This window comes from Lycorma delicatula, chromosome 7 (assembly GCF_047948215.1).
Source record: "Lycorma delicatula isolate Av1 chromosome 7, ASM4794821v1, whole genome shotgun sequence".
Taxonomy (NCBI): Eukaryota; Metazoa; Arthropoda; class Insecta; order Hemiptera; family Fulgoridae; genus Lycorma; species Lycorma delicatula.
In genome coordinates, this window is record NC_134461.1 from 136,640,051 (window position 1) to 136,665,151 (window position 25,101).

The 25,101-nt window shown below is 30.0% G+C and overlaps 1 protein-coding gene across 2 annotated transcripts in view; it reads right to left on the minus strand.

Moving 5' to 3' along the window:
• Window positions 1–3,516: 3,516 nt before the first annotated feature.
• Window positions 3,517–25,101, minus strand: part of LOC142327950 (alpha-tocopherol transfer protein-like) — a 57,456-nt gene continuing 35,871 nt past the window's right edge. The window contains exons 5-8 of one of the 2 annotated variants that reach the window (XR_012757130.1): window positions 16,957–17,067; window positions 12,051–12,156; window positions 7,622–7,840; window positions 3,517–3,723 (exon numbers count right to left, since the gene is read on the minus strand). Coding sequence is in view for 1 of the 2 variants with exons in the window: in XM_075371370.1 (XP_075227485.1) it covers window positions 7,698–7,840; window positions 12,051–12,156; window positions 16,957–17,067 (360 nt within the window). In the remaining variant the exon portion in view is untranslated. Of the gene's footprint in view, window positions 3,724–7,504; window positions 7,841–12,050; window positions 12,157–16,956; window positions 17,068–25,101 lie in introns of those variants that run through there. The other variant, XM_075371370.1, reaches the window with a different exon arrangement.

Consider the following 25,101-nt stretch of genomic DNA (forward strand, 5'->3'; position numbering starts at 1 on the left):
AAAAAATTTGAAAATTCTTAGATTAATATAGTTTGATAGTTTGTCCGTGGATGAAGATGAAATTTTGTAGTGTATGAAAAATGCCATATCTGATCGGGATTCCAACTCGGGATCTCTGGAAGAAAGGTCGAGACAATACCTACCTCTCCGCCTTAGTTTTATCAACGCTTAGTTTACAAATCTTACACCTATGTATCTGGCCGCATTTGCACATCTACTCGGTACTGCCTTTTCTTGGACCGCCACCGTTCTCGGTCATTCGAAATATTTATTGCCATGTCGTGTCCATAATTAGTCAGATTATGTTCTAATAAAAACTAAAACGATCAAAATTAATTTTATTTCCTGTTATAATTCAAACACCGTCGCAGGAATATCCATAACGATGCCGAATTGTAATAATTATTGCAACGGTAACAATAACAGTACAACATTGCTCGAAAAACGACGATGTATTGATGTAATTTTAAAAATAAATATCAAAAATTCCAAATAACGTACCCACATTATGATGATGTAATCAGATGAGTAATATATGCGTGCTAACATAATAATCATAATTGCATCAACTTCTGGTGAAGATTTCCTTAAGCTTAGACAGGAAAGTATATGAACTTGAGTTATAAATTTCATTAATAGTCTTTTATAGTTGTAGCAAAAAATTTAATATGAATCGTGGGGTAAATTCCCAGTCTTACTTTTGACAGACTGATGGTGCATAGCGGAGAACTTACTTGCTCAATTGTTTTATATATTTCAAAACATAAAGCTTTTTCTTCTTTCTTTTTCTGGGAATTACCCGTTCAGTTATTATTTCAGAGGGTGATATGTATGAGAGTAAATGAAGTGTAGTATGTACAGTCTCAGTTCGACCATCTCTGAGATGTGTTTATAGACGTACAAGGAAGTCATCTGGTGTCCACATTAAATTTTTTTATAATCTATTTTTCCAGTTTTCTTGCAGTAATCATAAGTTAAAAGGAAAAGTTATATACCTTGTCAAACACTATCGTCAACACCAAAAGTAAGTTATTTTCTAATAACACTAATAACGATCTTAGAAACGATAATTCATATTAGAAAAAGGTGTTTTCATAAACTACATAAGCATAAAATTATGGTTTTTCACCATCTCCTCCCAAATGAGAATGAATAATTTTTCAAGAATCCTCCCTTCCACCACTTCTTATGTTACATCGAGTTGAAAAATTAAAATTAAAAAGTAAAAAGCAAAAATTTTTTTTTATAGGATATTTGTAAAAAAATTTATAAATTTGTATTTGTTATTTTATGATATCCAGTTATTAATTGTTTTTTTGTTATATGAGTACTTTTATTTTTACTATTTATAGAAAAATAAAGTCTTTTTTAATATGAAAATAATATGTGTTAGACAAATGCAATATTTTACTTGTTTTAAAACTATTAATATGAGGAATGTTTAATAATCAGATATATTTTAAAATAAAAATGCATAAACGTTCTATCCATTATTTTTTTTTTAAAGAGGTAGAGGAACCCCATTTACGAGGCCTAAGCAGTGTCGGCTCGCTAACAAATTCCACCAGTTATAACCAAGGGCGTATGTATACCTGCCCACTACTGACTAAACCTCCACCCCTGGCTTCTCCTTCATGGTACTGCTTATAAAAGCATTTCATCATTAGAAGGGGGAATCGCCCACACACACACACACACACACACACACACACACACACACACACACACACACACACACACACACACACACACACACACACACACACACACACACACACACACACACACACACACACACACACACACACACACACACACACACACACACACACACACACACACAGTCATAACAAACCAACAGGATGAAACACGTCACATAAGCAACACCACTGGAAACAACACATACAGCATGTCAAACACAAACACAGACAACAACATTGCACAAGAACCAATTATTATTATAACGCACAAGAACAAGAACCATTATTTAATATAACGATGATTTTATAGTAGAAAATATAATTCTTTTATGAAAGAGGAACAGGTATGGTCATTATCATGATGGAAATTGGTAGAGCATGAAAATATACCATGCCTGGACTATGATTCAAACCTGGGACCTCCACATGTATTATACAAGGTTATAAATTCTTGTTAGAGATAAACTATAATAATCACTTTTTCTGAGTGAAGTAGAATTAAATAATTAAACAAACTTGTTGCTATTTTAAAATTTTACCTACATTTTTAATATTTTTTAATTTTAAAATTAAATATATTTTTTACAAATTATTTTATTTTTCTTACATTTTAGTTCAAAAAACTCACTGGATTAGCCTAGCTATTAAATTCGTCATCACAAATCAGCTGATTTTCAAAGTTGAAAGTTCTATGGTTCTGAGTTTCCTGGTAAAAGCAACTGCTTTTACAAGAGAATCAGAACTCATGGAAATCCATATAAAAGCAACTGCTTTTATATGGATTTGAATGATAGATTATGGATACCGGTGTTCTCTGGTAGTTGGATTTCAATTAACCACACCTCAGGAGTGGTCGACCTGAATCTGTTCAAGACAACATGTTTCTGGTATATTTACACTTACACTGCACTACAACTGCAGCTACATCAGGCCTGGCAAGCCGGTAAAGATGGTGATTGCAGTTACTAATTTATACAGACATACACCCAGACCTGGCAGTAGGTAGAAAACTGGTAGGTAGAAACCAGAGTATTTAAGAATTTTTCAGATCACTTTATCAATGCGGGTAAGGTGAAGTAAGATCTTTATAAACCATTCACTCCAACACACCGGGTTGGTCTAGTAGTGAACATGTCTTCCCAAATCAGCTGATTTGGAAGGAAGTCGAGAGTTCCAATGTTCAAGCCCTACTAAAGGCAATTACTTTTAAACGGATTTGAATACTAGATTGAGGATACCAGTGTTTTTTGGTGGTTGGGTTTCAATTAGCCACACATCTCAGAAATGGTCAAACTGAGACTGTACAAGACACTTCATTTACACTCATACATATATATCATCCTCTTAAGTAATACCTGAATGGTAATTCCTGGAGGCTAAACAGGAAAAAACCATTCACTCCATGCTTAACTCTTGATTAGATAGCTTGGAAGTTAAACTGAAATGCTTATTAATTTTAGCAAATTTTTATTTTGGTTTACCAATGAAGACCTTTATTGTGAGATATTTCAATCCTTGGAATTTTTTAATTAATTAACGATTAAAAATTAAATTACGCTTTAGGAAATTTTAAATGGAATAATTGGTGAAATAAATCTGTTACAAACTGCGTTGATTTTAAATAATACAGACAATATTAATGTAATAACCTACTAAAATATTTTTTATTTAGACTGTTTTATGATAGCATATCTTGGTTTCGTTTAATTTCATAATTTATATTAACTGACGAAATTAATTTTTTTTTTATTGCTTTTATAATTTAAAAATACTTACTAATTTTTCTTAAAACAAAACAGATGATTATTTATCAGGTATACTACAAATCATTGGTCCAACTGCAATTGTAACTAATGTCATTTATGACCAGGGAAGAGTCATAATTACACAGGTCAACAAAAAAATATATGTATATTTAGAACTGAGATAAAAGTTGGTGAATTAGAATATGTTTTCTTCATCACCATCGGACTTTTAGTTACGACCATTTAAAATACTGAGAAACTTCTTGAATAACAGAATACTAAAACAGAAATAATAATTGCAATTAAAATCCCTTCCTTCATTTTGCAGACATTTCTTACTTAAAAATGAAGTTTTAAATGAAAACAGAAATACTTACTTAATTAGAAAAATAATTAAGTTTTAATTTAAAAATACTTAATTACTTAAAATACTTAATAAAATTGTTTCACCATGGAGTGCAATAAAACACAATGTTAAACACACACACACAAAATAATACAAAAAGTTGTTCTGTCATAAAAATCTTTCTCTAAATTTATGAAAACAATGTTTATAATATGTGTATAATAAAACCACTATTGCAACTAAGAACACAGCAAGTCATACCAAGACCTGAAATCATACTGAAGAAAATTTCAACTCGTTCAATTACTCATTACTTGACTCATTGACATGTCTGGCATGACATGAAATGATATCATTTAGCTGCTATGTATCAAATATAGATCTATCGCATGTGTCACAATATAAATCAGATGTGAATAAGCAAACATACAGACGTACTAACTTATTTTTATTTGTATTGTTTGTTCTACGAATGATGGAACAAATTAATTTAAGAAGTTATAACTTAAAAATGTTATGTGATGGGATGTTTTGGAATACATATTCAGATTCAACACATTAAATACTATATAGCACATCTACTCCCTTTTCAGTTCCAAATTTTATGTTGACCAGTGTTATTAATAATTTAAATTAAAGAAAGAAATAAATTATGTATAATTGTGAGGTAAAATAATATTTAGGTATACAATATATAGAAAATGTAATGAGTATAAAGTTACTTTTATAAAGTAAAAAGAAGTTTTTAAAATTGAAGTGATCCAAAAAAAAAAATAAATGTTAAAAAGCACAATGTCAAAGTGGATGAACAGTGTTGCAGTAAAAATAAATACTTCTGAGAATACAAGCATCCAACCTGAAAGAGTGACCCTTCCCTATAATTTTTTTAAAATCATAGTTATGTGAGAAAAAGAAATAAAGAAATGTTAATTAATTCGTGTTGGAAGAAGTATATCAAATTATGTTCTATATGTACTGTATGAAGTAGTAAAACATTTTACAGTTCTGTATATTAAACTGATTAAGGAGACGATTTTGTTTTCCTACACAGAGCAAAATTTTAATTTTTAGATGTGAATTTAACTAAAATATTTTGGCAATATGTTTTTTGCCAATTTTTCATTTACGGATCACTTAAGTTTTTACTCAGCTTTTACATCTCATAGTAAGTAAATAACATTTACGTGTTTTTTAACTCCAAAGAAAACTAACCAGTTGTAAACAAGAGATAAATATTAAAAATTAAAAAAATGACAACCAAAAAAAAAAACTTCCAACAAACATTGCTCTTTAATACAGTATAATTACAAATACAGGATAATTAAAGAGCATGCAGGTGAAGTTCTGTATATAGTATTTGGGCTGCTACAATGTACAAACACATTAAATACATACATATACCCTAAATACATTACACTCTTTCTGAGCAAAAAATATTTTAATAGCATGTGCAGTTTTATTAATATCATTAACATGAATGAAATCATACAGATCACATTAATAAATAAAAATCAGTGCATAAATGAAAATGAAGATTGGTTGCAAAGATATAAAAACATTTCCAAATAACCATGATTTGTTAGATCGAGAGTGTATCTGATGTAGGCAAAAGTTAGCCTTCAAACTATATTAGTAGGTTGAAGGGTATTTGTTAAAATACCCAGTTTGAATTTTGAAAATCAGACGATTGTTTGCACAGATGTAATAAGAGAACCTCATTGCATCTCCCTAAACAGTGCCACAGTGGCACCACGTTTGTTACCAGCTGTTGTTGGTCTCGCCTTGCATGAGCTGGTTGCATCACCTCACCACTCTAGCCTCACGTGGAGTACCCGTGGGAAGTCTATTATTAATTAAACAGATATTTTTTTTAATTTAATATAAATTTAATTATATTATTTTTGTAATGTTATTCAATCAATTGAATAATACTAACACTGTGTGAACTGGGTTGAACTGAATGATTCAAATCATTCAGTTCAACCCAGTTCACACAGTGTAGAGTCTCACAGTTCATTAATTCCACTCATTAAAGCAGCCTATGTTACTCCCGGTAACGTAAGGATTCCAACATGGGATCATACATCTAAATCGGTTCAGCCATTGAGCTGCTATAGTGGAGCAAACATACATACATACATTCATAGATACATACATACATACATGTAAATACATTATACCCCTTTTTTTGGCTGTCTTATAAAACGAGCAATATATTATTTCTCAAAACTGAAAAGCTAAATAATGAAATCTTAGTCCAATTTTAGAAATGGCAATCTTAAAGAAATCTTGACAATTTTAGAAAGGGCAATTTTAAGCAGTAGGATCTGGGTGACAAAATATTAAAATTACTTTACATAGGATTTATTTAACTAATGTCCAGTATTCTTAATTAATCTGTAATGGGTTCAGTAACTCTGGCCTGTATTAATGTGGGTTTAATAAATGATATATAACAAATGTTAATTATAGAAAATCTTTTTAACGAATTATTTTTATTATATTTTTTCTAATTTAGTTTTGGGCAATACAACCAATGAAATCATTTGTAAACAACAAACATCACTTGATATACATTATGCTGATAACTATTAATTAAATAATTTATTATTTGCTGATCACATGGCCATCTTATATGGAAGCAAAGATGAATTACAGTATAGTACTTTTAAATTATCCAATTTTACTTGTGATTATTATGTAAAATCTCAATTGCGAAGAAAAAAATAATGACATTCAAAAGAGCAGAACCAATGAGATAAGAAAATATATCTATGAGCAACAACAGATAAAATCTTTTAACTATTTACGTTGTATTTCTCTTTTGTTACGGATGAAGATACTCTCAATTTTAAACTGATAAATTTAGAAGTATTTTTGGGATTATAAACTAAAATTTAAAAATTCTACGAAAGAAACTATGTTACAGTTGTACAAGAGCATCGTTGTACCTATTCTGTTATATGCCTGTAGGCTTAGGTTTTAAGGAGAAATGAGTAGCTCTATAAAAGGCCACCGAAATGAATTTCTTAAGGGGATTTAAAGCGGTAACAAGAAGGAATGGGATAAGAAATAAGGATAGAGAGTGATGGAGGAACATGGAGATTACAAGAATTCCCAAACTAACTCTTAGCTATGCTCCTTTAGGAAGAAGGAAAGAGGACAACTTTGGAAGTGCTGAATGCGAGAACAAGTGTGTTACCTCTACTATGTTAAGGAAATGAGACTGATGATGAGAATGACACTATGAAAAATGTGTGAATGACAAATATTATTTCTTCATTTCATTTGTATATTCGTATTTTCATTTTGTTGCAATTTACTAGTGCCTTCACCTGCCACAAATTATTGACCATTGTCGTTGGATGTTGAATGTTTTTAGCTCCTCTCTTACAATCTGAAGAGAGATTATTTTATAATCTGAAGTAAGTAATGTTAATTATCTTTTACTATATTATTATACAACATATTTTTATTATAAGATTAGGTTTTTCCAAGATAAGATGAGCTTTTTTTTCAAGATAAGCTAATTATTATCTTACTTACCATGAAAGATTCCTATAATTATGTAACCTTACTCCACAAAATAAAAATAAAAATATATTAGTTTAAAACACAAATGAAAGTTTATTAATATAATTTAAATTTATAATCATTTATATTAAAAATCTATAGTAATAGGAATGCTACTAAAAGCTAGTTATTTGTATTTACTAAGTTTTTGTGTTTTTAATTATTTTATATTTTATTTAATTTTTATAAAGGTTTATTACCTTGGGTAAAATTAAATTTATCTTGGATGTGTAATTTTCATTCAAATGTTTACCCACCCATAAATATTAACAGGTAGAGTACTCTTCCTAAGTAATAACTGAAATAAAACTGTATAACTTTTTATTAAAAAGATCAGTCGATTTCAATTCTTCTAAAAGTTCCTTTGCAACCAAATTCTTCATTAAATGAATCCTTACAAGTCTTAATATCAGCACATATTGTTCTTTGTTTTGCAAACCAATCTCTTTTCATTACCATCTTTTCATATGTTAGATCTGAAAAAAGAAGAAAAATAAATATTATTATAAATAAAGTATAATAAATTTAGAATATAAATTTATTTATAAAATATAATTAATTATATTTTTACTTTTTATTGATTATTTTATATTTAAAATTACAAAACATTACTTGGTTAGCAAATGTATTTAAACCAGTAAAATAGCTAAATTTATATATAAAACAATAATTTCAGTAATAATAATGTTATATTACTTTAAGAATAATGTGGGCTTTGAAATATGAGTGCAGTTGATTCAACTCTGGAAAAATAATTGAAGAATGGAAAAGAAAAAAACAAATACTTAAAATAAAAGAAAATATAAAAATGTAGTCAAAATCTGAATCTGTAAATTGTTTAGCATTTACTGACGAATATTTGGTATTTTGGTTATAGACATTAGAAAAGAAAAAATCAAAATTAAAGAATTAGTTAAACGTGCTAACAAAATTTATAAGTTGAAAAAGGACCTTCCTCAAATTTATTACCTTGTTCTTTATAGCTACTTGGATGGGAATTTCTCCTTGGTAAAATGTAATCAAGAATTATCTGCGTTCTTCGAAAGTAAGTCGCGGGTTCCACAAGGTTCAGTTTTGGGACCTGTCTTGTACCGTATTTTCACTGCTGACCTTCAGGTTGAGAATGGAGGCACTGTCGCTTCTTTAGCCATTGACGCGGCTGACTATTCTGGCTGTTTATGACAACCCAATTGTGGCTTCAACTAATCTACAATTAGAATGAAATCTAATCAGCAGGAAGCTGGGTACATGGAAGATAAAGGTTTATAAGTCGAGCCATGTGACATTCGCAATAAGGAAATGAGAATGCCCTCGGGATTCTTGATAGCATTTTAATCCTGCGCACTGAAATTTCTGCTCACAGAAGTTCTATATGGTACTAGTATATAATTTGTGAAGAATTTCACTGGGAATTCCTTTTTAATGTGAATATATGTTATATTTCTTAAAATTTTACTAAAATGTAACGGATTGTAAATAAAAATTTGAAATAAAAAACAACATTTTCATCTTTTCGTATAAATGTTTTAAGATGAAAATGGTTTTCCATTAATAAAAACAGATCCAAACATAAACATCTGAGAAGAAGAATATACAATAAATTTTACTTTATAGCAATTGTTGAAAAAAAAAGAAAATTATGCCATCTAAAAGAAAGCATACAGCAAATGTAGCTAAAAGTTTTCTATAAAAAGACATTTCATGACCGACATTAAAGATTCTGTCAAATCTCTAAATACGAAATATGGAAAAAGCAACAAACAACAAAGGTAATAAATTTAATAATCTGGAAGAGGTAATCCAAATTAATGGTTCAGAAAAAGAAGTCGATCACATAAGAACGAAAAAATGAAATCGGTCTAGTAACTAATAAAAAGGTATTTACAACCAAAAGAATATCTCAATAAAGGGTAAAATCAAACATTACAATACGATAATCAAATCAGAAGGCCGATAGGCATCAGAATCAATTGGTTTCAGTTTGAAACCAGGTAAAATAAATGCAATAGAAAAAAGAAAGAAAATCTTGATTAAAATTTTAATACCAATAGAAATAAAAATCAGTACAAATTAAAAAAAATAATAAAAATATTTTCAAATACAATGAAAATAAGAAAATGTAAGATTCCATAAAAAAACTTTTAAAGAAAAATTTTTTAAATTAAAAAAAAAAATTTAGTATTTTTTTTTTAAATTCTCAATTTTATTTAATTCTTTTTTTTTTTACTTTTTAGAGCGTTTTTCTAATTTGTTTCCTTTTCTTATTAATGTTAATATTAATATTAGTTAAATAAAAGCTTTTTTAAAAAATAATTTTTTGTATGTAATCAAATGTATTTTTGTAATTTTTGGTATTTTTTGTTATTTATTATAAAAAAAAACAAAAATTGAAATATTTAAAAAAATTTATAAGTAATTATTTTTTTAATAATGATCTGTCACATAGGTTTTCTTCAGTTATAAGGCATTTGTAGTTTCTCTCTCTCTCTTATTTGTTTAGCCTCCGGAACCACCGTAAGGTATTATTACTTCAGAGGATGATATGTGGCACACCTAAAATGGTTATTCGAAGATTGATAACCGCGGCTATCACTTCGACGGTACTGTATGCGGCTCCCATATGGGGGGCGGCAATGAACATACAGCGAAATAAAAAGAAGTTGAGAAGTGTCCATAGACTGGCATTGCTGCGTGTAGCTGCTAGTTACTGTACGGTATCGTATTACGCGCTGTGCGTACTGACCGGGGTCCTACCCATAGACCTTCAGATAAAAGCCAGAACCCTCAGACACAGCGGTATGTCGAAAGAAGAGATGGAAGGGATTATAGAACAAGAATGGCAAGAAGAGTGGAGAGGGTCCAGAGTGGGAGAATGGACCAGACGCCTAATCCCTAATATTAAAACCTGGAATAACAATAGACTCGGAGATGTCAATTTTTACATGACACAATTACTGACGGGGCACGGCTCTTTCGGTCAGTATCTGTATAGGATCGGGAAGAGAGCCACCCCGCAGTGCATCTATTGTCCAGAGAACGACGATGCTGAACATACGTTGTTCATATGTCCAAGATGGGCCGTTAACAGAGGTCAAATAGTAATTAATGGTCTTACACCAGAAAATCTCATAAACCGGTTGGGGTACAACAATGAGAACTGGGAATGGTTCCGCAGGTTCGCCGGGGTGGTCCTGCGGGCCAAACAGGATGAAGACAGAAGAATGGGAGTATAAACAGTAGGGTAGGGCGGACAGTCACTCCATGGAGGGCCTGTACGCCTTGGTGTGCGGGTACCTGAGAAGGGGGTGAACTCCAGGGGAGTTTGAGTTTGGGTTAAAATAAAAGACCAAGTCCCGGTCGGCGGGGTCGTCCCTGCGGGAGCCTAGGCTCTTTGTGGGGTCGGCGCTGTCGATTAGAGGCCAAAGGCGTAAAGACCGAGTCCCGGTTCCCTGCTGAGGCGCTGGGGGACGGCATAGCCGGACCTTGGCTCTAAAGCGGGGGATTAGAGGCAGGCAATGTAAAACAAAAGATCCGAGACCAGGGAGGCCAACCTGCCGTGCCGGACGTATAGCCGGCGGGTGGGGGACGCCTCCTTTGAGAGTAAAAGGACACTCTCCCCGACTGAGTATACTTAATTGGATATCCGGTCGGGGAGAGTAGGGAAGAAAAAAAAAAGAAAAAAAAGAGGATGATATGTATGAATGTAAATGAAGTATAGTCTTCTACAGTCTCAGTTCGACCATTCCTGATGTATGGGTTTCAATTAAACACACATCTGAGATGTGTGTTTAATTGAAACCCAGCCACCAAAGAACACCGGTATCCACGATGTAGTATCCAAATCAATATAAAAGTAACTGTCTTTACTAGGACTTGAACCTTAGAACTCTCGACTTCGAAATCAGCTGATTTGCGATGACGAGTTCACCACTAGACGAACCCTTATTGCAAACCTCAACTACCTCTTAATCTTAGATATTGCTGTTGGGGTATATTTTGAAAAAATATTTTACAAATCGTTTCAGAACTTTGTTTAAATCACTCTTTGTTCAATAATTGAACAAATATTCTATATATAAATTTTTAATCTATTTATTAACATGAAATATTGCCTTTTGTAATATTATGATGAGAAAAGTAATTAATACTGAACTTTTTCCTAATATTCCTCTTCTAAGCGCAAGCTTTGCCTTCTTTAGGAAAAAAAATTAACTTTGAGTATTTTTTTCCTCTTTTGAATATGAAGTATTAGTTATTTTAGACGTATGGTTTTAAGATTGAAAATATATCATAAAATAAATATATCTTGTATATATAAGAATAAAAAATAATTGATAAGGTTATACATGACTAAGTCTGTTCAACATTCAATATTTTGATATAAGTGGTAATTGTATACATATATACATACATAAATAATTAGGGTAAACCAGTTCTACGATAAACCAGACCGGTTATTTATTAGCCACTGATAATAATCAGAGTTCATTTAGTTAGTAGGCTGATTTAATGAATTAACTAAATTCGTCAAATAAACATTATCATAATAATTTTATTACATTATAAACGTATTTGTATGTTAAGTGCCATAACAAAAAATGGTTTTAAGCGAACTGACATGAAACTGGTATAGCCAATCGTAAGATTAAAAAACATAACCTATAAAACTAAAAAATAATATTTTACCTCTAATTTCTTCAAGACTATGCGGATAGGTCCCACCAAATTCTTTTGGAAGAATGTTTTTTGGTACGTAATCATGAAGTGTTTCATAATTTAAATGTGTAATTAACTGCAATAAAAATTAATTATTAATAACAAAATTTAATTAGCTAAAATTATAATTAAATCTGAAATAAATTTATAAATTTATTTCAGATTAGTGTTTTACAGTAATTTTAAGTGTGATAGACAATAACGGGTTTCAACTTAAATTGCTAAAGTAAAAGGGTAAAACTAGTTATAATTAATTTTGGTTTTGTTAAATGAACAAATTATTTCATAAATGTATAAAAGAGAATTTTCCTTTTTTTATTTTAATCTCGTTTTTTTTTTAAGTAAATGTTACAATAAATATTTACTTTTCCAGTGAATATAGTTAGAATAACTATAATCATAAATATCCGGGATGTCAGGTATTTTGCAAATCTTTATAGTTTTATGGTCCATTTAATCCAAAAAAATATACGTAAGTATGAATGTGGTTACGCATGTGTGTCACACTGCTTTTCGCATTATATTTCAGGATTGGTCACGCTGATTTTTTTTCAAATATGTTTAAAAATGGGATTTTTATCATGTTATTTTTTCAAATTCTTTTAAAGGCATGGGGGATATCGAGAAAAAAATCAATTTCGATTTTCTTCACAAGCATTTTAAAGAAAATTTTATTAAAATAATTTTCTTAGATTAGTAAGAGTTTATGTTAATAATATATTCTGTTAGACAGTACTGTTTGTTCTAAGCGATAAATTTATTAAACTCTGGCTGTATTATAACATAGCAAAATGAGATACAAAGAATATTGAGGAAAAGAAATTAAAGTGTTAGGATAATACATCAAAATTTGCAAAATGTTGATATTTGGATAATAAAATGATCAATGATAGGTACATATCAAAAGAAGACAAGCACGATCGAAGACAGTTTTCATATTTTTGTACTGCCTTACACTTTAAAGTAAGGAAATATAAACAATAAAATAAATAATAAAGATCAAAAGTGTAGTTTTAGAAAATGTCGTTGAATATTAGATACTTTGAAATAAAGAAATCATAAGTCGCATAAGAAATGGGAGAAATTTATGGCAAAATCATTTAAAGGAATGAACTGGATCGGTAATGTATTGAGATATCCAGATCTAGTTAATTTGAAAGTAAAGAAACGTGTGTAGGTTACAAACTGTAAAGTAATAGCGACGATTTGAATACATAAAATATGAAATCGAAAATGCAATATCACAGTATTTATGTAGTGCAGTTTTACTGAGGTTAAAAGATTAGAAAAAAATCACAAAGGATAAAAAACAGATTTTAGTTTAAGGAAAATATTTTCTTACAGATTTAAAATCTATAAAAAAATTAAAATACATAATTTACGTATAAAAAAATATATTTACTGAAGTAATCCGATTTTAAGATACATCGCACTCTAAAAGAAAATCTCCTATCAATTTCAACATTCCATTACATTTATTGCTAGTTCTCTAACCGTCTCTTTAAAAATATAAGGTCTTTTTATATCGTTTACTTTTAACTAGAAATTTTGTTATAGTATATATCTTGAAAAATGTTACTTCGACGAGTTAATAAAAATAAGAATCCATCTTATATTATCTTTATTTTCACTGTATTATTGCTTTTTTTTTCTTGATTATTGATAGTTTAATTAAAGAAACTCTACAGGATTAAATTATTTTAGATTTAATAAACAAAAGTTTTATCTATCGTACAATATGTTTTGAATTTTTTTCCATATTTGGTTTTAGTACGAGATTAATAATTTTATCTAATAAAATAAGATAATTCAAATCGTAGTAAAATTACGAAATATTTTCACATTGAGGTACATGTTTTTAAAACACAATTAACGTAGTTCATTTCAACTAAATCTTTAATGGAAAAGGTTTGGAAAGGAACATTTTTTTTTATAATCTCTGGCTACTTCTCTACTAGCGAAGAATATACACTCGCTTCAAAACAATCCGCAGCAATATGGCTACATAAAGATTAAATTCTTTCTTATTATTTATATTTAAATGACTAGACGATTTTTTTTTTAAATAAGCAAAAAATAAGTACCGGGTAAAAGAACAAAGTTTAAAGTGTTACAAGCTTAATTTTTCAATCGGTTGATTCGTAAGATATAACTCTTCAAGTACAAGTAGCTTCTTCATTTGTCTATTATTATTATTATTATTATTATTACTATTTTTTACTTTATTCATTCCAAATAAAACTTTACGGGAGCAACTAACGGTTTCTCTTTCAAAAACTTTTCATAGTCGAATTGAGAAGTTTGAAGCTTTCTTAAAGGTTAGAAACCGTCGCTTCCGCGTATCGGACGGTTTCTGAGCCTATCATACTGGTGGTTGCCGGCATCATATCCACTGATATTTTGGCAAGGGAACACCAGGCGACCTACAGGAGGTGACGGGCAGGCGAAGACCGGGAGACCATCGCCAAGGAGGAACGGACTCGAACCTTTCTCGCATGGCAAGAGACCTGGGACCACGAGACAAGAGGATGATCAAGGCTTATCCCTCTGGTCAGACCGTGAACGGAGCGGCGGCACAGAGAGGTGGAGTACTGCGTGGCCCAGTTTTTAACGTGTCACGGGTACTTCCGCGCTTATCTCCATGTTATTGGGAAAACGCCGTCCCCCGACTGCCTCTACTGCCCCGGTGTACGGGACGACGTTGAGCATACCTGTTTCAAATGTGCTCGGTGGGCGGCAGGTGGAGGGACACTAGAGGCGGATCTCGGAGCACTGAGCCCCCACAAGGTGGTTGCGATGAAGCTCCGTAATCTGAGCAGGTGGGGACTGTGGCCTGATTCGACGGCAGCATTCTCAGAACCTGGATAGTCGTGAAAATTAGGTAGCGGCCTTCTCAAGCTAGTATATGAGGACTTGGCTTGAAGAAATTTGCTAAGCGGTTACGGGTTGAGTCCTGGTGGAAAAGCCCTGGTGTAAGAGTCCTGGTTTTAGTCGGTAGTCTACTGATAACTGTTGAATTCCACCAGTGGAAGCCCGGCACTCCGTGCAAAATACATTTCCACCTCCTTCCCTACCACCCAAAAATTTTTATTATTATGTTTATAAACTGGATTAAATCTAAGAGATTTGTTAGCTTTTACCACTGAAGAGAAAAACCGAAAGAGAATTTAACCAAAATTGCAGTCAGTGTAAAAAAAATAACAACTAAAACAATAAAATTACACAACGCGACTTATAAATTATTTACATTGGCTTTAAATAACACTCCACAACAATTAATTTTTTTATTAATAAAATAAAATGTTATTTTAATCAGAATTTAGAAAAAGAATTTGAATGTAATTGCCGATAAAGATGGTATACAAATCTCCTTTTCTAAAACAGAAATAACGACAAAATCTAAAGAAAACAAGAAATATAATAAAAAGTAAATTTGGAAAAATTAAATATACAAATAAATTTAATTTTATATCTAATAATTTTATTATATCTAGGCGAAATAATAATCTCAAATGGTTCGGATAAGAAGGCGTTTTAAAGCAAAAAAAAAAAAAATTGTTTTTGAGAGATTGAAATTTTTAACTAAAAATATGTACTGGAAAAATTTATCCGTAACTCCGAGACACTATAATACACTACTGAAACCGGAAATCCTCTACGGGACAGAAACCTTCGCTATAAAAAATTCTAGAATCACTTTTAAAAACTGTAAGGAAAATTTTAAGAACGATTCATAGCCCAAGAAAAACGAAAGATGAATCAGAATAAAGTCAAATAAGAGATTTACAAAATTAAATAAAATTAAAAAATAAAGATTAAATTTTATGTCCCACAAAATCTAATTGTATAAAAACCTTTTGATAAATTTTGGAAATATAGATTTCCGCCGTTGTATATATATATATATATATATATATATATATAACAAGTAAAGGAAGACCTAAGAAAAACAAATTTAAAAATAAAAGATTGTCAAGGTAGAAAAAAATCCCGCAGAGTAGAGGCTCTTATGAATGCAAAAAAAGAGAGAGCGCATTGACAAACGAGCGAAGAACACAGAATAGTGAAAAAAAGAAAGAATTCTTTAGGAGAAAGAGGGAAAATCAGGACGGAAGGAAATGAAATGATATTTGCGTGGTCCTCTGTTCTCTGTAGGCCTACTTGGAAAAAAAAATTATTTTGCTAGTCCAGGAAATTAACGGTTAACTGGAATGATAATTTTTTGTGTGTGACAAAACCACATAACATTACGTTTAGACTGCGTTCACTACTTTTTAACTCCAGCTATTTTGTAATCAGTGCTGATAAGAAGTTAGTACAGTGATTATCCTCTCACCACCACTAAGTATTTACCTACCTTAAAGTACAGGCCTATTTTTACTACTGAATTAATTAAAATACTGAAAATTTCATACAGAATATATCAATTTCCTTAAACATGAGTATTTTGTTTTCAGTATTTAAAATTCATTTAGTTTCAAAATAAAACATTACTTGTGTAATAATATGACTTGCTTTGTAACTGAAGTTCATGACAGTTTTGGATAGAATATTTATCCTAATTCTTTTTTTTTTTATTTTTAAAGCTGTCTATTTACTTAACCGAGAATACTATTCAGTAAGTTATTACTTATTATTACTATTATTATGATTATTACAAGAACTTTTCAACAAGAGAAAACTTTTAAACTAAAGCAATGTTAGGTTTCAATGCCGTAGCTATGTTCATCTTTTTAAGTCAAATTTACTAGTAGTACCATTTAAATTTAATCTGGCCATATACACATACAAGTACAAACATTTATGAAAAAATAAAAGTAATAAATAACCCTTAATTATAATTATTTTCTATACTATTAATGATAAAATTAATTACCCTAGATCCCAATTTATTTCCCAAAATCATTTTAAATATACTTAATGTAGTGTGCATATAATTCATGACATTAACTACGTGTATATTGGCGTATCGATGCGGGTATGCTTTCTGAAATAAAAACAAAATAAAAAGATTAAATTAATTAATAAGTCTTAAATTGTTAAAAAAAAAAAAATATTAACTATTATTAACTACATTAATACTTCACTATTAAAATATTAATTATTTTAACTGAATTCTTATAACAAATTATTATTATTATTATTATTATAATTCAAATACTGCACTTTAAAACATAAATATTTTGTACTAGCTCCCAGGCACAACTTCGCTCGCGCTATATGATTACTAGCGTTTCCCGTGTGGTCAATCTTTTTATTTTATATTTATTAGTCAAGTAACCGGAGGCAGGTGCAGTCAGTCGTCACACATACAGTAACGCTGGCATATCGCATTTCCCGTTGCTCAGTTGTTTCAGTCGAGCGGGATTGATCTGTGCGTATTCGGTCGCTTTCTAAACGTATTTCCCGTCGTTCAGTTGTTTCAGTCGAACGGGATCGGGCTGTGTGTATTCGGTCGCTTTCCAATCTTGACTGTCTTTCGTCATCAGTCTCTGCCGCACGAACAGTTTTCATCATACGTGCTTTTTTTGTATTTCTCCCGATTGAAGAATGTCTTTTAGGCACGGTATGATGTTTTGAAAAAAGATTACAGAATTTAAAAGATTGCAGTTAAATAATTTACACACTTTAAATTAGTAACACACACATGATAAACAAAAGCAGCTATTTATTTATGTTTTTAAACAGCTGTAAAAAATTATAAATTAATAAATCGTAAAAATTACATATGCATGTGCGCTAAATCAATTGAAACTTAGGAATAACTGTACGTTAAAACTTCAGCCCTTTTCAAAATTAATCAATTCAATGTTGAAAAAAATGTTAGCTAAAAATTAAATTTTTCTTGAAAATCAGTCATTTTGAAAATTAAATAAGCTTTATGGAAGAAATAAAGTGTTTTAAATTTCGTTATGTCGGAGGTCCAAAAAAATTAGCCTATGTTCACCGCAAGGATTCAAAGTGTAGGTGTGCAAAATTTTAGAAAATCTGTCCGGTAGATCTCGAGTTAAGTTGGAACAGACAGACAAACAAACATTGATTTTTATATATATATAGATTAATAATTAAAAAGTTTTGCAAACAAATTAAAAAAAAAATAATTAAGACTTCCTCAAATAATTTTTCCTTGTGCAGTCAATTGATAGACATAAAAAAACGTTATTTCACCTTTTTATATTAGATTTTTTACATGAAAAGTAGTTAAAAATCAAAACATTCTAATTATAAAAATATTAGCATATAAAAAGATTGAATAAAGATTAACAGTTAAAAAATTACAAAAAAAAATAAAAAATAAAAAACATTGCGTTAAAGATAACGGTACGAATTTTTATGAATTAATTTTTTTAATCTAGTATATTGGGTAATTAACCTGTGTTTTGGAGGTTACTGTGTTACCTTCATTAGTGATTATACGTATATAAAATTATTAATTCGTCAAATGACCTTAAAACTTTATTGTGGAAATGAAATTTTTAGCTTTAAAACCGTTTATTCTCAAACTGAAAATTACTCTATAAAATAAAGTTCAAATTCTGATTATTATTTTTTTTTAATTCAGAAGGTACGCATAAAACTAGATTAAGATAAAATCCAAGTACGTGGTAATAACAGCTCAAAACAGGTAAATAATTCTACTTAGGTGAATAGATCATATCTATGAATAAATATAAAATTAAAATGTATTATAACATATTGCCGATCATCTCGAAGTAAAAAGTTGACAACACAGTTGAAGGATCTTCCCATCACGCGGCTAAAGCCGCGTTCCTACAACTGTGGGTTGTTTCTGATACACGGTTTACACACAGCTTAATTAAAAATATTTATCATATTATTTAAAAATAATATTTTTTCGTTTATTTAATTCAATGATTCTAAATAAAGGGCGCGCGCATATCGTATTTAATTTGTGCGGTGTGGCGGTACTAGCCATTAGCGCCTACCGTCGCTAATTAAACTAATGTAATTTCACAACTTAGATACAAAAAATTTCGCTTGCACTGTCGGCGGACTGGTGAGCTGCGAGGCTTAGCGCACCAGGTACCGAATTACCGGGCGATCGAGTTCGAGACCCAGCCAGAGTTAATTTTACACTATAAACATTATTAATTTATTTAATGTTACCGCTCACCTGTGACATTACAACACAGCAGACGCCTACAATAGCTGTACGTCGGTGCTAACAACCTATGAAATATTAACTATATTAAATAATTAATATTTAAATTGTATAAAATAATTTGATCGGCAACCCTGTGGAATTTCAAAATTCCCGGTCCGAAAGGACGAGGGAAAAGGGAATTCCAAGATGGGACGGTGACACAAACGCTCCTTGTGATGACAGGGGGTACTATTCACGCATTATGCCTACTCAGCCACTAGTTTACAACTTTTTTTGGGGTTGGGGTGCTTTTTTGCAAAATTTTTTTTTCAAATATTGTTATTTTTTAATTAAAAAATGTGCCTTAGAAAAATATGACCTTAATTAGGCAAAATCTCGAGATACTGAAGATGACCTTCCTCTACACCCTCACCACGACCTTTTAAGTTGAAAATTTAATGACATCAATGGAAAAAAATCGGTCCAGTAGTTCTGGAGGTATAAGGTGATTTAGAGGTCAACACCGTACACACGGTGAATACGAACATTAACATCCGGAAAATTTTCATCCGGTTTTTTGGGTTTCTTAGGTACAAAATCCGGTGAAAACCATATATTCCCAAATTGGACCGATTACAGTACTTTCCCTTCCAGAAGCTCTGTTATAGCGCTATTTAGACAGGAATGTAAAAATAATAATTATGAAAGATTACAAAATTGGTATTTATATGTGTTTGAAAAGTAAATTTTAATCAAATTTAAAAAAAAATTGATTAAAAAAATTAATTATATAATATCATTGTAGGAATCTTAAGCTGAAAATATAAATTTATCTTTAAAACCATTTAACCATTTTAACTCCCCGCTCGGACTAACAAATCCGAGTCGGTTCTTCAGCTAAATGTTCCTTAGCCAATTCGTACTCTGATTTGTATAAAATGTGAAGCATTTAAGAGCTTTGAAATGTCAATCATCAAAATGTTTTTTTGCAAATTTTGTTATTTTTTAATTGTTAACAAATATGCCTAAGAAAAATATGACCTTAATTAGGTGAAATTTCAAGGTACTGAGAGTAACCTTGCTTTATAACCTCATTCCTTTGACCTTTTAAGTTGAAATTTAATGACATCAATGTCCCGCGTATAGAAGTAATCTAATCAATTTTGATCAAATCGATCCAGTAGACCGATGTTGACCGAAGATATTTTGTAAGGTGATTTAGAAGCCAACACACGTACGTTAAAACAACAAAATCTGAGAAAATATCAAGATCCGGTGAAAATCATATATCCAAATTGGACCTATTATATAATACTTTTCCTTCTAGAGCTATAATTCTACTGTAGCTATAATTCTTCTAGATCTATAATTCTGTATAGTATAACACACTTTCCCGTATGTTTATGGGAAAGTAAACATATTATGAACATAGTTTTCATCACCTCATTTGTTAAAGTTGTTTTTCGACATTTTACAAGTGAACTTCCTCTATTTTTCTTGGTCCTGATAATATTTTTCCATTTCTTTATAAATTCTTCTCTCCTAATTTCTATGTGCATCTTTTCCAGTCAATCTTTTACTGTTTCTTTTCTTCCATTCACTATTTCATCTACGAAGGTAAAATTTTCTTAGGATATTCCTCAACCAAGATGTTTTCTCCTTTACTATAATCTTTATTAAATTCTGTTCTATTCTTTCAATAATTCCTCATTTCTCTATTTATCAGTCAATTTCATTTTATACATAACCAAATTCTAAAATTACCGATGCATTTCTCCTTTATTTTCTAAATATGAACTATTAAAATTTATGTAATACAACACTGGAGAAAATGGTTTTTTACAAATATCTTTTTCAATTCGATCAGAATTCTTCCTTCTTGTCAGCAAATCCTTGACCTTTATAAAACTCTTTCAGTATAGTTATTTTGATTCAGGCTTTCTCAAGAGAGATTCCGTTACAAATAACAAAATTGTCCCGGTACTCATTTTCTTTACTAATTTTATAATTTTTCTTTCCAAAGGCGTAGCCTTTTTTTTTACAAAAACTAATAAATTTTGTTTTTTCAACGTTTTCTTCAATTTGTAATCTTTATTATCTAGCTAAATCCCTCTATTATATAAAGAGGTAAATTTTGTTTGTATGTTAGCAAAAATTGCATGAACCACTTAACTAATCGCCACCAAATTTTTACAATAGCTTTATAATGTAATCCGGAGTGTCATAGATCATATTAAAATGAAAATTTAATTATCAAAACTTGAAAATAATAAATAATCCTTACGGTGCTGCACTTCTCATTCGAGCTGCTAAATTTTCATCCTCCTTTCGTATGGCGAACTTCTCCCAAGATATTTTTCATTAGACATATGGATATACATATGTATTTATATATATATATGTAAAGTTTGTTTGATTGTTAGAAAAAATGTAATGCATGAATAATATAAAATACTCTGTGTTGCATATTTTATAATTCTCTGTAAATTTTATTACACTTAACCTTTACAGTCGTGAAATATTCAATTATATTAGCTTGAATAAAAAAAAATATATACGATTTCTGTTAAATTTTACTGGTAATATTCAAATCACAGTAAATACATTATAAAGTTTTTCTTTTGTGATGTATATCATATTCTCTGATCAAGCCCGGTCAGACAGGAACAATGTGTTGTAAGGGACTATGTGAAGGCTCATTAAAAAACCATTATAATATTTATTTTATTATTTAGCGCACCGATTTGAAAACTGAAACAAACGTTCATATACATAGAGATACAAATGATGTAAAATAAAATATTTTCATTTTATAAATTGATTAGCTATTGCCGATGGCTTCGTTCGTGTGGATTTTAGATTGGTATAGAATAATTTTTCAAAAGAAACATTAGAATTTTGTTAAAAATCTAACATAATTTAAAAATATTGATATTTTTTCAGGGCATATTGGTAAAATTGGTTTATTTAATTTGGAAAGGATTTTGATCTTATCACATTGTTATCTTGGGAATGTTGATACACTACAGACTTTATTTACCAGCAATGTTAAGAGTTTTCGGACGACGTGTTTTACAAAAAACCTATTTGTAAAGTACATTAGCGGTTTTTCTTTCAGGTGTGAGAATGACCACACAAATATTTTAATCATATTTACAAAATTAAGTTTATTACAAATTATTTTTTATGGTACTATTTTATAGAAATTCGTCAATTTATGGCACAACACGTAATATATCGAATATAACTTGTATTCTTAAGCATGTATAAATTACGAATTTGAATTCCTACCGTGGGATTAAACGTATATTAAAATATTACCAAACGGAAAAACATAGAGCAAGTAATAACCAAAGTTAAGTCAAAAATAAATTGAGCAACAAAATAACTATATTTCTCATAGAATTTAAACGATTAAATGATGAAAAATGTACAGGAGTTATCTTCTAGAATAGAAAAAGAAATTTAGCGTTTTCCTGTAAAGTTTTGGCCCATTCTCTAACCCCCTAAATTGAATTTTTGAAAAACGGTGGAACATATATAAATTATTTTTTTAAAGAAGTCTAAGGTTTCACGACTATAATACCTTAGATTCCTGAGATATAAATGTTTCTTTAAAAGATTTGTCCCCGTTTCACTTATATATAGACTGATTTATGAGAAATCCTTCTTAGTGGTTGTCAACTTTAGAAATTCAATATACCTTCCAAAATTCACCTGTCTTAACTCAATTTTTTGAAAAAACTTTTTTAAAAAAAAACCAAATTGTTTTTTACTTTTTTAAGCAAATAAGAATATTTTATTTGATAAGCAAAACTCAGAGAATTATTAAAGATTGTGTGTAAGTATGGGTGTTGAGTGTAATGCAGATATTTGTGGTAACAAATAATTTTTATTTCATTTGTTTACGGTATTCTTTTAAAAATTTTAGCTTGCCTTGTAATTATTACATTTTATGAAACAGGATTTTGGATTTCATTAGTAAAATTTTCAAAATTCAATACTAAGAAAAGAAGTTATGTGAAGTTATGTTAAAAGAAGTACTGATGTGAAGGATAATATTCATAAATGTTGACTGAATGAAATAACCTTTCATGGAATTTTATTGCGATATTATTAATTGTTATTTTTTTATATAGTAAAATTAATGTAATCCAATAATTTATGTGCGTAAAAAACCCCCTAGAATTTCCATATTTTTCTAAGAATTTTTGTTGAAATTTACTGGAAAATAGATTATTGAAAATTTGTAACAATAACTTGTAAATTTGTAACAAAGGTTTTATTTGTAAAAAAAGAATACCTTTCGGCACGCCGAAAGACGAAGGTAGATTTCACCGGTGCTAAGTAGGGGATAAAAAAGATTTCCACCTTAAAGTAAAGAAAAATTTCAAATTTACTCAATACGACAATGATTGCATGTGAAAAAGGTTTCTCATGTTTAGCATACGACAAGCCCCCAACTTATAATTCCAGCAAAGTTTTGGTCATCCCTTGGCGTAAAGGTTAGTAATATCAAAAATTGTTTCAGACAATGTTTAGAAGACTAACGACCACTGTAAACAGATTCGACGCTCTCCCTGTTAAGGGTATGATTATTTTTGTCTTCGAAACCCCATTTTCTCAACCTTCTGGGCCAATGGTTGGTGATATTAAAAAAATTTACTTAGATAAGTTTTTAGGCCCTTATCCAAAAAACAGTAGGAACTTTAGACAAATTCGTTATTTTACTTAATAAGAAAGTTATAGCAATATTTTGTTTTTTCGAAAAAGCCCCCCCCCCCCAATTACCACTCCCATGGTCCGATTTTAGCCGTTAACAAACTCGACGAGATTTTAAGACGAGTTATTTTTAAGGAACCATATGAAAATTATTGGCGAAAAATTACGGCAGTTATCTTGTTCACAAGAAAGTGAAATATATATATATATAAATGTAAATATAAACTTTTCAGCTGATCGTGGTTTTGCGGTCTGGGAGATGTGAAACGCGAAGGTATGTCAAAATGTTCCAGTCGAATCATGGTACCCATTAGAATAAGGTTGCTTTTTTATGAAATCTACCTAAAACAAATGACCTTCAATTTTTTATCACTGGCCAATTTTTCGTCAAGAAATATATTTAGTTTAAGCAATTATGTGTCATCAATAAACAAATTAAACGTTTTTCCAAAATTAAACATTTTTTTCCAAAATTCATTTGCGTCATTGCTCCTAGTATGGATTAATGACGCAATGAAGTATTGGTTCATATCCTGCAATTTTTTTTGTTTCAAATTACCAAGACTTTTTTTGTAAAGAGTATAATTAGACATTTTTTAAAATATCAGCATTGAATATTTTAAAAATTTAGTTAAGTTACTAATAAATAAAAAGACTAATAGCATTACTTTTACGTAAATACGTAAAAAATAAGTTGAATAACAATTTTTAAATCTAAGAAATTTTTTATTTCACGAGTTTCTCGTAATGTATCTTTTTAAAACGTAGAAAATATTTAATAATTAGAATACATATTTAAAAGTACAATAAGGAGAATGAAAATTAAATAAATCTCCGCGTCTCTTGTTCGTGACGCATAAGAAAGTGTGGTCTTGTACAGACTCAGATATATCAGAACATATCTGAGACGTGTGGTTAATTGAAATCCAACCATCAAAGACCGGTATCCAGGATCTACAAATTCGAATAAAAGCAACTAGTTTCTATTATGATTCGAACCTGAGAACTCTCGATTCCGCTGATTTACGAAGACAAGTTTTACCACTAAACCAATTAAAATCAGTGTGACAAATTTATTCTTTAGAAAAACAAATTACAACCATTATATAATTAATAATCATAATTTAATGAAATATAAGACTGATAATTTTACTCTTTTGGTTATAATTGTTAGCTTACTATACAGGAACTAAT